A 15000-nucleotide genomic window follows, 5' to 3' on the forward strand; every position below is an offset into this window, starting at 1 on the left:
TGAGTGAGTGGCCATCTTTGTTCACTCATGAGGAAAGAATGCTGTTGATGTCATGTCTGTGTAATACAGGCTTCCTCCTGCGCAGATAAGAAATTAGAGATGAATGTGAATGAGAATAGTCTGAATGCGCTCTCACTCCTCACGCACACAATGGACACAATCACAATCACCACCACCACTCAGCTTGCCCTTCGTCTGTTTGAAAGGATTTTCTGCACAGAGGGATAAAAAAAAGCACAAATGGATTGTCTGAGGGTCCACAATTTGTCCTTCCTGCCAACAATGAGGGACAATAATACCACCATCACCAGGTGTTCGTTAATTTGTGAAATTGCCTGGGTGTTTTTCACCCATGGGATTGAGAGACGCTCAGAAGACATCTGTTCACTTCAGACTCAACAACCAGCGTGTTTGTCTTGTTTGTTTGCTTTGTTTTGTTTGGTTTTGCACCCGGGACAAATAAGTTTGGTATACTTTTGTTTTCATGATTTCTCCATCTCCATCACTCCATGTTTCAATCACTCCTGACAGATGCAGAATTGTGAATGAGAGGAACACAGTGAAACTTGGTACGAATCCCAGAAATGTTGGGATTGTAATGTATAATGAAGACAGCAGACAATCTCACAGTCTCTGAGGCAGAACTACTCATTACATTTCTTTTTGGTCTCTCTGGTATTTTGTGCTGGTGAGCCGAGGTCTGGGCCTCTCTGCAACGATTGTCTCTGAATTGGCCAAAACATCTGAATGGTTTGGGGGCCTGGTTGGAAAAAACGCTGGACAGAAGGGCCAAGGGCTCTCCACAGATCACCAGCAATGAAACACAGACCTGGTGTGGTCAGAGAAGAGAGAGAGAGATTCTGTGTGGACACACACACACACACACACACACACACTCTCTCTCTCTCTCTTTCTCTTTCTCTCTCTTTCTCTCACACACACACAAGCATATTTGAAAAGAACACAAATGTGAAAATAGCCTAAAAGAGAGGAAGAGTCCCGGTTGTAGACTAAAAGTGATGCTGAGACAATAAATGTAGGGTTGAGACTTTTATCTTGAAAGGGAAACGCACCTGCCACAATCTTTCCTCCACCAAGTGTACTCAGGGGATGTCATGTGTGTGACCAGTTTTTCATATCATGATTGTGTATGGACCACATGTACACACATATACTGTACACACACATGAAAGTTCTAGTCTAGCTCTGTGCACTTTCATGATGACACACCCAGTTCCTTCACTATTGTCAAAACAACAGTACTGCCACCATTCTCTATCGACCTTAGTGAAAAATGCATCAGAAATTCAAGGCAGGATATGATAGACACTGATCAGGCTGATTCTTTCTTGAATGCCTAATCATAAAAACAGATCTGTAAAATGTATCTCTGTTTTGGGGGAAATTGGGCTGAATTGTCGCAGACTCCACTGGTTTTGGGTTTGTTTCAGGAAGTTTGTCTATCTGGGAGGACACAGCAGATTAAAATGGCTCCTAATTACATGGTTTCCCTGGTTGTCTGCATTAGCATATCGACGTGACTCACATTAAAAACAGACTCCCAGGTGTCTCCCTGCAAACAGGCTACTATTTAGAGGAAGGACTGAGGGATGTCGAGTCATTGTTCTTATCACCAGCTGGAGAGTGATAACACTTCTTGTTTTGCTTTTTTCATCTATAAAAAAATCACAGTTGTTCAGGGATGTTGGAATCTATGTTATCTGTGTTATCTTCACCTGATTCCTTTTGTGTGCAGACTGTGCACTGTAAGAGAAACAGGGCTCACATTCCCAATATTTGGAATCGCTCCCGTTCCTCTTGGAATAACAAGGATCTCTTCAGGAGGGGGAGCACTAAGGGGACGCTGAAGTTGTAAAGGTTTGGTGTGTGTGTGTGTGTGTGTGTGTGTGTGTGTGTGTGTGTGTGTGTGTGTGTGTGTGTGTGTGTGTTTGTTGTGTGTGTGTGTGTGTGTGTGTGTGTGTGTGTTTATGACTGTATGTGTAAGTGATCCTATGAGTGTATATATATATATGTGTGTGTGTGTGTGTGTGTGTGTGTGTGTGTGTGTGTGTGTGTGTGTGTGTGTGTTTCTCTGTCTGTTTGTACACCACATGTGCCCGACTGTGTGTTTTCATACTCCCATGAAACCTGAGAGGAGTTGAGAGTGGGGTCCCCTTTAAAATGCAGGAGACAGGGCCCTGTCTGCCACCTCTGTCTGTGTCTGGGTGTCTGTGTTTGGTTCCCTCAGGGAGAGGAAGAGGAGGAGGAGGAGGAGGAGGAAGAGCATGTCCCTGTTGAGGAGATTATGTTGATCTGTTTTTGTGTTTTTGTGTTTTCGCGGTGAGTTGCCCGGGTGAAACATGTTTTTATTCCCAAACAACAAAATGTTCTCTGTGTGGTCATTTGTAAACAGCGTGTACTCAGTCATACACAAACGAACATTTGTGTATAACACACACACACACACACACACACACACACGATACACAGGGGAAAATACACTCCACTAAAAATACACTACACTCAAAGATACAAAAACACACACTCACCCTTTTGAGTCATATGACACACTGAACACTTCACACATCATAAATATGCATCACACACATATGAGCTGCACAGAGCACTTAGAGCCAATAGCCTCCCATTGTTCCATGTAGCTCCACAGGGGCAATAGTGAATGATGGTGAATGAACACCTTATATTTATCAAAGTAAAAGTTATGTTCATTCTAAACATTTTTTTTGCAAAGCCCTTCACTGCTGTCCATTCAATGTGCATGCTTAAAACAAATCTTACACTGGTGTTTTGGTCCTGACTCTGTAAATTGGAAACAAACAAAGTAGTGCTGACCAAAAGGGCATACTCCATTCCATTCTATTCCACGATGGTTTAGGAGCACAGAATGGAGGAGCAGAATTTGATTGGCTATTGAGCTAAAGTATCAACAGCCTTTCACCAAAATCACAGGCTGCATGTTTAGAGGCAAGGAGGGGGTATTTCCCCATTACCCATCTCCCCTGTTTCCCATGGCTGCACAGGGACAATGCTAAACGCTGGTGAATAGATATCTAGCGGGGGCGTTCATTAATTGCCTGCATGTTGCTGCAGGACCAACTCCCAGTCTGAAGCCTCATCATATCAGGTTGCCATATCACATTATCACCAGCCCTAGGCAGCTTTAATAAAGCGTACCCACATTGCCCTCACAGCTAACACATTCAGGTGCATGCTAGCATGCTACAACTTCCCTGTCCCTTCCTGTGCTACCCACTTAGGCTGATAGAATTTTCTGTTCAATTCTTTATCGTGTGATCAAACTTTTTAAAAGCGATATGAGACGAGAGTCATCACAACTGTCTGCCCCATTCCTAGTTACGTCCTGCTCACTTAAACAGCTTGATTATCAGCTCACAAAAAATGTAGTGGTCCAATCACACCTGCATTGCACACCTTTATGAATATTCTACAATATTGATAAGATACTCTAGAACTGCTCTTTGTTGTAATATAAAAAGGCTAGATGTATAAATGGTAGTTAGCAGACAAAGTCCAGACCTCTCCAAGTCAGATGCGTGTCTACATACATAAACAAACTAACTGTTTGTACTCCAACCAGCGTTCACAACTTACTTTGGCATGCCACGGGCTACCCAAAAACCACTTAACACTTACGTAATGTCTTCATTTTATAGTCTTTCCCACCATAACTTAAAGTTCAATTTCTTTGTGGGAAGAATGACTGAGTTTTCAATTATCACACACATTAGCACCACATAACCCCAGGAACATAAACCAGGACATAAATCTGTCTCCTTGATGCCACTCGATACACAGAATTCTCAGAAACACTCAAGGCACCAACACTCATACATGATCAGACACAGTGCATTTGTGTGCGCAAACCTGGCCAATAAAGCTGATTCTGATTTGCACTAACAGTGGTGCCCTTATGAATGGGACACACTGCACATACATTTGTGCCAGAGCATCGGGATCAGGTTGACGAAGGCTTTACTGTGTCAGTCGAGTCTAGACGCGTATTTAGAGATCCTCTGTGAAACTCACACCGCGCTGCAGAATGCTTCACTCTTTCTGATTGAGCTGTCATCCTCTGCCACTCATCACCCTCCCACTCTCCTCCATTCATTTCTCTAACACCCCCACCCTCCTTGGTGGGATGGAGGTGGGGATGGGGTGGGTGTTGGTGTGTAATATGCATGCATACTGCATACCTGTATGCACTATACATACACATGCATATTTTGAGATTTTGAGGGGGAAAAAAATTGCAGTAATATTTTATTGGCCGTTTATTTACAGGACAGTAGAGAATGACAGGAAGTGAGTGGGGATCTGGAAAGGACCACGGGGCGGGAATCGAACCCGGGTCGTCGGCGCAAGGTGCAGGTGCCCCAGCCAGCCGTGCCACGGATGGGGCCACATTGCAGTAATATTTTGTCTGCATGATGAGTTGTGTATAAGGATACTAGATGTGCCTGAAGACACAGATCTTGCAGAACTTGCAAAAGGAGACAGAGCGTTATTATTTAATTGTACTGCTGATTCAAACTTTATTTCTCTTTATTTGCCCAACACACCAGAACAGCAACTTACATGAAACTAGCTACATGGAGCCACCATGTAAGTGTGTGCTTCTCCAAAATGTATCAGGTCCTTCCTCGATGCTACACCTTTCCACAAAGTTTCATGACAATTGGCCTGTTTTGGTGTATTCCTGCACACAGTCAGATAAACAAACCGATGAACCATTCCAAATAGAAGAGACATCCTTGGCACAGTAAACATTTAGGCAAGCCATTCATTTCAGAGCTTCTCATGTAAGCATTTTAAACCTATGTCACCAACCTTAACCTTGACCTTCAGTGCATATATGACATAATATTGATCTTAAGGATCCCACAGCACAGGCTAACTAACTAACACAGTAAGGCTATTTTACGTGGATAATGTGTAGGCTCCTCGTTGGAGCTCTGGAATGGGGCCTCGTACCTGCTTAGGAAAGGAGGCCAGTTGATTTATTCTCCTGTGAAGTTCAACAAGCAGGTGTTGTTGCAGGTGTTGTTGTGGTGATGATGGCTGAGTCCATGCCTGAATGTCAATTATCCATTTGTCATCATAGACGTGAGAGTTTTGTAAGACTGTATATATTTATGGCATTGCTTTGAAAACTGTGTCAAATGTAGAGAGCATGCACGATTGATGTTGATGTGTTTGTGCCTGTGTCATTCTCTGTGTGTGTGTGTGTGTGTGTGTGTGTGTGTGTGTGTGGGTGGATGGACATGTGTATATGTGTGCAATGCATCTCTGTGAGTGGGTGGGGGGCGGAGCAGTGTGTGTGTGTGTGTGTGTGTGTGTGTGTGTGTGTGTGTGTGTGTGTGTGTGTGTGTGTGTGTGTGTGTGTTTAGAGAGTGCAGTGGAGTGGGGGATAGAGATTACCCGAGTGTGAACACAGAGAACAGGGCGTGAAGAAATGATGAGCCACACACTCCATCTAAACCTGTGAAGCTTCATCTTTTCAACAGGGCCATCTCTCTCTCACACATACACATACTGATACACACCCAACCCCTCTAGAAATGGGTAATAATACAATACACTACAAAGACAAAGATGAGAAGTTGCTCATCAGGCGAGCCATAAAGAATTACAGATATGGGGACACATTTCTCCAACCCACACCCACTCCAGGAACACTAGTTGACCCTAGACCTTTGTATGAGCCCCCCCAACTGTGCCTTTTGACCCCCCCCCCCCCCGCAATGGTGGGCCTGGTGCCCAGAACTTAGTAGTTTACACACGGCTGGAGTGAAGTCTATTTGCATTGTTTATTTTATCTAGCACCTGGACTTTACTGCGATGTTGTTTTGATGTTCATGTCTAATGAAGAACAGCCACAAACATCCGCGCTTGGAGGATGCTATAGTTGTATCAATCATCATACCCAGTCTGGTGAACTGTTGACACGAGATGCTATCGCCACTTTGTTTTGAATTTCTGGGTTTATGCTTTGGAAATAATTTAAGTCCCTTCTTTAGTTCTCCAGACCAAACAAAGCTGGTGGCTCTGAGCCAGGGGAGTTTTCGGGACTAGCTGAGTTACGGCAGCATGTTTGTTGTGCACCAAGACTCACCAGTGGTATTTGGAGGGGGGGGGGGCACAATCAGTCGAGGTTTTATGGACATTAAGTTTGACCAGTAACTCTCTCCTCTCTCTCTGCTTTCAGAGGAGCCCCATGGAGTTGTCGCCCATTTTAATAATGCATTGGGTTGGTGTGAAAGAGAAGCTATAAAGTCAGCTTAATGATGCCCTTAGAAAGGAAAAAACAGGCCACTCAACAGCAGACGCTGCCACAGGCTCAGTGCTCTCAAAGTCCCACCCGTGTTTACAGGGTAATGAAGTCCAAGTGAAGCTGTGAGAATGATATCTATGGGTATTAGAAGCAATGACAATGATATCTGTGGGTACTAGAAGCTGTGAGAATTATATCTGTGGATACTGGAAGGTATTCAAAAGAGGAGCATCAGAACACATTTTCTACTATCTCTGTTTCTCAGATTTTCGCTTTCTCACACACTCACACTATATCACACATACACTCTCACATTCTCTTCCTTTCACTGTCTTTGTTTTTTGCTCTCTCACTCTCTCTTTCTCTCTCTCTCACACACACACTCTCTCACACACACACACACACACACACACACACACACACACACACACACACACACACACACACACACACACACACACACTCACACACACAAACAGGCTGCTTTGATCTGCAGAGTTTGCTTTCGCACCTTTTCAAAATGGTCAAGCTGTCATGAACCGTTTAGCACGCGTTGGGCCTGCACGTCAGAAACATATTTTTGTTCTTTTAATAAACATGTCAACGGTAATGGTGTTGAGGATCCCGTTACAGGCCACTTATATGTGTGGAAGCCCCGAATCTAAATGTGACTGAAGATCACATGTGCACATAATTAGTCACCAGGCAAACAGGCTCACATAAGCAACGGATCATATTTTCAAACTGGTTAAAAAACATGGTGTGTGTGTAATCAGTATTGGACATGGTGGATGCTATTTCAACAGGTGGCAATGGGTGTTTTTGCTTTTGTTTGTTTGTAAGGAGTGCTGCAAACCTCTTCACAATGTTCAGATGGCCTTGCAAGTCCATAGATGTGCAGAGATGTTACATGACCTGACTAACAACACAGTAGTACTTCACCAAGGAATATTGGCTCATTTGAAAGAAGTGGGGGTCAATTTTGAAGCAAAAAAAAAATGTTAAGACCATGGAATCGTGATATTGATAGCCTTGCAATGATCATGGAAAGTCTAGAAAACCATCTTGGGATGAGTTAAGTAACAAACATGTTTCTCTGCTAAACAACATCAAAGCACTTTTAGAAACGCCCTTTCACAATCTCCGGGAAGTTCATTGGATCCAGCGCTTACATAAAAGGCACAACATGCAACAACATCACAGAACATCACTTCCAAATGCACGAGCCCTAAGGGGTCACTTTGGTCCTTATGAGAGTGGCCTTGGCTGCACATGCCTGGCATTCTTACCCACCGCTGCCAGGCCACGAGGTCACCAGAGGGCATGGGGGCGGGGGGGGGGGGGGGGGCACATAGGGAGGACAGTGAGGGGGAGAGAGGGGCAGGGGGCCCCATCAAGCCAGGCCTTTGGACGTGGTGGGAGGCAGTGAGGAAGAGTGATAACTCAGCCATCTAAAGGCAGTTACTACCAGTTAAGAGTGTGAAGGACGGGGAGGCTCTTAAAGATGTCTGTATGCATGCATGCAGCGAGGGGCCAGGGTTCACTGTCTGCACAACACACACACACACACACACACACACACACACATTTATATAATGTATATGCTCACATTCATAGACACACATTTATATAATGTATATGCACACATTCATAGACACACACACACACACACACACACACACACACACACATTACAAACCCATGCTTGCACCATGTGCATCCACACTCACACAAACACACAAAAAAACAACAACAGTCCTGGGTTGATGGTCACAGACGTCTCTTTCAGACTGGGACAGAGAACCTTGTGAACTTCCTCCAATGGCCCTACAACCTCTCCCCCAGGCCCCCTGTTTCCCAAAGGTTAAATGTGGGGAGGGAAGGGGGCGGATGGGCGGGGGAGTGGGGTGTGGGGGGCTTATGTAATCTAAATGCCACAGGAGGCTTTTATGTGTCGGAGGGAGTGGAACGGCATGCACTGTTTATTGCCCTGCACATATAAATACTGAAAATTGTAAAGTGTCTTGCCATGGCAAAGTGTCAGGAGATGCGCCTTCAGTAGGGCTGGGTACAATTCTAGGCTGATGGATTCTGTGCCCGTGGAGACTGTTGCCATGGCACTGTGGGGCACACATTGTTGGGCGTCTAAGTGGTAGCGCCAATCTTTCTTGTGGATTCTGAATGTTGGATCTTCACTGCCACGACAAAGAAAAGATTCCGGTTGGTTGTTTTGCCCTGGCACATTTTTCAAAGTTGAGTTGTTATTGTTAACTGTTCCAAGTACTGGGGGATTCAACTTTGAGAATGGGCTATGAACTGTTAAAAAAAGTAGACTGTTATGGAAACCAGATCAGGGCTAAATGTGTTGTGTTGTCTTTAAAAAGATTCCTCATAAAGCAAACTAAACAAGCAAATAAAGAAAATAAAGCTGAGTTGAAATGAGAGGGAGGAAAGGCATTATTTTGCCCATGGGAAAATTGCAGGGCAATGGTTGCATGTATTGTTGTATAGGAAACAGGTGCACACAGAGTGCATACACACACATACAACACATGCACACACACACTCACACACACACACACACACACACACACACACACACACACACACACACACACACACACACACACACACACACACAATCATGCCCTATAAAGAATGCTTTACTGACCCATTTTAGCTGTGGAAAATGTTCCCCAGCTGTAGGACAAAATGCATGTTTAGATTGTTTCCTTCAGAGGTCCTAAGCTCACTGAGTTCTCATTGTGATTACAGCACAAAGAGAGTGGTTTGCACCCCCCATTCATACACACACACACACACACACACACACACACACAACCCCCTAACCCTTGAAAATCTGATCAACAAGCTGCCCATAATTAGAGACTCCGGAGATAGGCAGTTAAAAGTGTTTTCGCTCATTTAAAACACACACACTTCCTCCATGAGAGTGTTTCAACCCCCTCACAGCTTTAGAGAACAGGGAGACTATGGCCAGCCCCTGAACAAAGTCTCAAACATTTTTCACTTCAATACCTCACAGTAAGGCAAGGTACTAAAGTTAGATATTTGTCCTATCCAGTATGAAATACACAGCAGTTCAACAAAGCTTAAAACATTTTCCTAGCAAGGGTCCTAGAAAATTACAAAAAACATTTCCTAGCAAGGGTCCTAGAAAATTACAAAAGTGAAACAGAGACAATTGTTTTATCCTTTCCACTTAAGTGTGCCAGAGAGTATAACTTGGCAAAGGATATCTTTGATACCTGAACAAATCTAAAGTATTTTTATTCCTGTTCCTCACAGCGAGTCAAATTCCTTGGGCAAAAGCAGATCATTAGTCTTAACCTTTTCAATCTGTTTTACAGTTGTTGAAAACAGAAAATAGCATTGAGATGCTTAGTGGTGGTACGTATATGATCCTTATGAGGTAATGTATAGAGTTTCACTGCATTCAAGTGCTGCTTACTCACTCACTCCTGCTGGGGGATTTGTTTCCCAGGTCCTCCTCTGGATGTCTAAGAAAAACTCCTGTCTGTCATCATGAAATGCATAAGCCTACCACAAATGGAAAGACTTGAAGTAATTTCTCAGAGGTCACAGGAAGGAATTGAATACACTTGAAACCACTTTCAATAAAATGATTTAAGTGAATTTTTAAAATGTGTTAAAAATTTTCTTCTACACTCTAAATACTTGTCTATCTACATGCTTACAGGACAGTAGATGAAACGGTACTTTTAATAATGTAAATGGGAATTTCTAGAGGCCATCACATTAGGTAAAATAAGCTCTTCATATAAATGAAACATTAGCTTGCCTACCATAACCTTCAAAATGGCTGAATCTGATAAATGTAGCAGTACAGTATGTGACATTTTACATGCTGCATCTTGCAGAGTAGTCCAAAGCGAACTAGCAGAGAGTAAGGTTGTAAGTGTGAAACTTGCTCATTTCACCGTTCATGTTTTTTTAGTTTTGAAGACTAGGCATAGAGGCTTAGGCGTTTCCTCTCACTTTTTTTCTTTCTTTCTTACTGAGATCTCACCCAGACTCGAGCAATTCCGCACCGCCGTTTACTGTCAGCGCCAGACCTGTCAGTTTACAGTCAGCAGGAACAAAGCAGGGTGAGCTATAATTGTTTACACTTTTACATTTTGTGTATCTGTTTTATGTATGCTTGAGCACCAGCAGGACTGACAGTGTGCCTGAAAGTGGATTTTGTAGCTTTGTCAGTGTTTTAAGCCCCTAACGTCGTCTTCCAGGCAGCACTGCATGGAAGGCACTAGGGTTAGGCAAGGGTTAAGGTTAGGGTTAGGGTTAGGGTTAAGGTTAGAGTTAGGTGCCCCGAAGTCGACGGTCGCAGTGCTGCCTTGAAGTCGACGGTGGGGCCAATTGACAGCCCGGTTTTATGTGAGCTAGTCTCTTTGGGAGTGGTATGGTATATGTTGTATGAGGTAATTTAATATTATAAATAAGAAATAAGACATTCACTTTCTATATCTTTGTAGTTGCTTATTTATTGGATGGTATCAGAACAGTATTTAATTTTTTGCTGTTCACCTTTTGCACCTGTCATAACTCTGTTTGAGTTATGTATTTTACCTATTTGAGCCAAACATCCCTTTAAAACATTGTTTGGGAATAGAAATGTGTGAATTTTCAAAAAAAAAAAACATTTGACAGGAATAAAATGTTCATAGTTAGAGAGAGATACATTTTTACATTGTATCAGTTCAGAGATGTCTAGGCCACACCTCTTGTGGGGTCACTGCAAGCAGGCTTATGCATAATGAGACGGCAGTGCGCAAGTCCGGGGTCCAGACAGACATCCTGGGTCCCTTGATGCATGAGTGAATGAATGAATGAATGAATGCATGAATGAATTAATTAATTAATGGATGGATGGATGGATGGATGAATGGATTTGTGGATAAATGAGCTCTTAATGAGGTCATGTTTTTTGCAGTTAGTCTTAGGAATGTTCTCCATTTAAAAACTACCACTTTAAAGTAGACTAGTTCAATCAGACAAAATGTTAGTGCAGTATTCCACTATAACACTACCTTCTTAAGACATTGCAAAGTACTTAAAATGTAATTAAAGGTGCAGTCGGAGATTGCACAGGAAGTTGTGTTTGTTTATATTTATGTTTATATTTAAAATTATTAGCAGAATTTTTTCCAAAACAATGTACATTATATTTTAACCAAGGAAACACTCCAGAGTGCCCCTAGTAGGCCTATTCCCAGAGAAACTCCACACAGGGTTTCATTTTTGTAGGGAACAGGTTCTCCCCACGTTGTTTGTCTCCAGGATTGGAAGCCTGGGCTGCCTACAGCAACCTTTTTTTTTTACATTGAACTCGGAATGGGAAGCGAGTGGATTGTGAGGAGATGATTGCTGAATGTGACTAAAAATGTTATGGGCTTGAAATTGTGCACGATTGCTGACTGCACCTTTAACTCACTAGGCCCAAAAAAATCTGATTCTGATTCTGATTAATGGAAAAAAACTATCTGGAAGCCTTGGAGGCCTCTTACATCAGTCTCACCCACGTTAACCACTACGCAAAGCTGTCTTGCGCAAAGGATGGTGCGGTTCATGCTGTGCACTTCTCCCTGGTGTATGGGAGTGCCCCACAAAGACAGCATTGTCACTCCACGGCTGGACGCAGGCCCACTGGAAAGATACCACGTACTTTAGAGAGATGTAAAGTTTACAGATATGTTACTCACTGATTAACCACCTTTACACTGTTTTGCTTGGTAGAAACCAAAGATTCTAGAGCGGAGCGTAGCACTCTAGAATCTTTGGTAGAAACCCTACTTGAAGGAGTTATTAACAGGCCTAGGCAGACATGGTCTTTGTTTAATATTGCTTTAAGATGTATTGCTGACTGGAAGAGGTCCCACACTGTGGGGACATGATTGACTTTCAGATGGCATGCATGCAACTATAGTAGCATATGTGTGTATCCATTTCCCCTAAATGAAAAAAGGACTCATTGCCACTGGCACCTTTTTAATGTGGAATTTGTATTTGGAATATAAAATAATCCATACAGTTGTGTAGCCTACATTGAATATCTGAGTGTTCATTTATGGAAAAAAAAACTATCAGAACTTGTATTGTTATTTCCACAAAAATGTCTGACACAAAAAACAAATCTACATAATTTCTGTGAAATAATTATTAGGTTTTCATTTAGTTGGAACATTTAGCCTCTGGCTGTTTCTAAATCACTCAATAAAAAATTACGTCATATGCTAGTGTTTTAGTAAGCGGGAGGGAATCGTGGCGAATGGACCAATAGGATCCCGATTATGTAAATGAACCAAGCAGGTCGTTGTGTAGCGCAGTGCTTTGCAGTGCAGACTGAGGACCTCGTCCACAATTTATCTACTCCGGAGGTTTGTGGATCCGTTAACTCAGAAGTGAACTGCAACTCTAGAGACGCGTTTTGCACATTCGTGGGCTGAGAATGGTGATTTAAATACAAACGTGAATAGACTACGTCCATTCAGATGAGTTCCTTTTAACAAGAGCGGCGGAATTTGTGCACACTACCTTGGTAGTAGAGAAGAGAAGAGAACGGAACGGAACGAGGCGCCCAAAATGAAGCACAAAGTAAGTGCCTTTACATGTCGTAAGATTATTTCCGTCAAACTGGTAAATACTCTATTTCTAGCAGAAGAGTTACAAAAATACGTCTACTCAGAGTAGTAAAGTGTTGTGTGTGTGTGTGTGTGTAGTCGTGTGTCTTCATCACCCTCATCACGAAAAATGTTGCTGGTGTCCTTAACTTTGTATCACCTCTTAAAGGGGTTTGTTTGTATCGGAACTGTCTATCTGCATTTTCTCTCAAACATTTCAGATCATTCAAGTACTGCTTAGTTTAAGGAGCTAGTTGGACAGGCTGTGGGGTTACTAATGAAATAAGTAAGGAATCCACTGTTCTTTTCAAGTGATAATAAGTAGCCTACTTGGATGTTACTTGTTAAAAATGAACTTTTCACGTGATGCTGGGACAGCGATGCTGTAACTTTTCTCACCACGTTCAGTAGCCTACAGACAGAAGAGCGGTATCATGCCTGATCCAAAGCGGGATCAGGGAAATACAACTAGGAATACACAGCCTAGTGTAGCCTACACACAATCTGTAATGCATGGTGTAATTGCACGATGTCCTGACACAGCTTTGAACAAGGCCTTTTGAATGTGTGGGCATTATTTATCAGATGCAGCATTCATTTAATGCTCTTTCTGTCTAGCAGCTTCTCTTATGTGGGAAATGCCTATGTTCATTCATGTTTTTTTGTTGTTGTTGTTTCTCATTTTAAATTGTAGTTGGAGACAGAGGCGGTAGCCTATGCCTCATTTAACTCAAGTGGCTTTGGATGAGTCAGTGGTGCATGCCTTTGCCATGATTCCCGTGACTGCCACTTTAACTGTTATTATCAGGATCCATGTTCTCTCCATTGACTTCACTGAAGTGATTCCATTGTTTGGATCCACTGTACATCATAATGTTCCTCATTAGGCTTTGTTGAGATACAAGAGCAGGCCCTGTCACTTATCTAAGTGTCTACGCTTAGGTAGGTGGGAGGGAGGAATTCAGACACGCAGTGGGTGGTTGCCTCTCATCTTCTTATTTTTTTAAAAAGCCCCCCCCCCCCCCCTCTCTCAGTAACATCTCAGTGAGCCATTGAGAATCATGGGAATATTTGCTTCCTACTATGGTTGGAGAGGATCTCTTGCTCCTCCTGAATGGAATGCTTTTGTGCACTTCACACTCTATCTGTGGAATGTAGGGCACTTGGCAGGACTCTCTTCAGCCACTCGCTGCTGTTTAGTTCCATCCAGGTTGTTTGGATTCCTTGTACAGTGCCGCATCGAGTTGCACCGGCTTAAGCTTGTTCCACTCTTCCCAGCATTAACTTAGCGTGTGCTTGTGCTTCTGGCCGAGGTGTGTGTGTGTGTGTGTCATCAGACCTTATATGGAGAAGCCAAAGTAATGCAGAGATTTCAAGACTCGAGTAATGCGTCAGAGGCTCTCTCCTCTCTCTCTTTCACACACATGTGTTGTTGGAATGCTGTTTGTGTGTGTGTGTGCATGTGTGTTTGTGTGTGTATGATTCTCAGGACAGGCTTGACCTCAGAAAAGATGTAAATCATGTGGTGTGGTATCATGTCTCTTCTCTGACTGAGCGTTATTAAGGCATTTCTCACTGGCGAGGGAAGTGTGTGTGGGGGTGTGTGTGTGTGTGTATGTGGTGTGTGTGTCGTACTGTGTTTGTTGTTGTTCTCGCGTGTCTTGGGAAGACAGTGAGATAGTGGGAGGTTGGAGGTGGGTTTTTTTGGGTTCAGGGTCAGGGAATGTCTGCTGACATGTCAGAGGTCAAGCTGCTTGCTCAGGTTTCTATCACACACACACACTCACTCTCACATTGGCACACACACACACACACACACACACACACACACACACACACACACACACACACACACACATACTCGCTCACATACTGGCACATACACACACACACACACACACACACACACACACACACACACTCATTCACTCACTCACATACTCTTAAAACTTGTCTATGAGTGAGGCTGTTCTTGACTCCTGGGTGTGTGTGTGTGGCTTATTGGCCTATCAGTTGTTACGTAATCCC

The 15000-nt window shown here is 43.2% G+C and overlaps 1 protein-coding gene across 1 annotated transcript in view; it reads left to right on the top strand.

Annotated features, from left to right (window-relative positions):
* The first annotated feature begins 12697 nt into the window (after positions 1-12697).
* nedd9 (neural precursor cell expressed, developmentally down-regulated 9) overlaps positions 12698-15000 on the top strand; it is a 29882-nt gene continuing 27579 nt past the window's right edge. Inside the window, exon 1 of the mRNA XM_042076289.1 lies at positions 12698-12946. Coding sequence (XP_041932223.1) covers positions 12935-12946 — 12 coding nt within the window. The 5' untranslated portion in view covers positions 12698-12934. The remainder of the gene's footprint in view (positions 12947-15000) is intronic.

This window comes from Alosa sapidissima, chromosome 21 (genome assembly GCF_018492685.1).
Source record: "Alosa sapidissima isolate fAloSap1 chromosome 21, fAloSap1.pri, whole genome shotgun sequence".
In the NCBI taxonomy this organism is placed as follows: Eukaryota; Metazoa; Chordata; class Actinopteri; order Clupeiformes; family Clupeidae; genus Alosa; species Alosa sapidissima.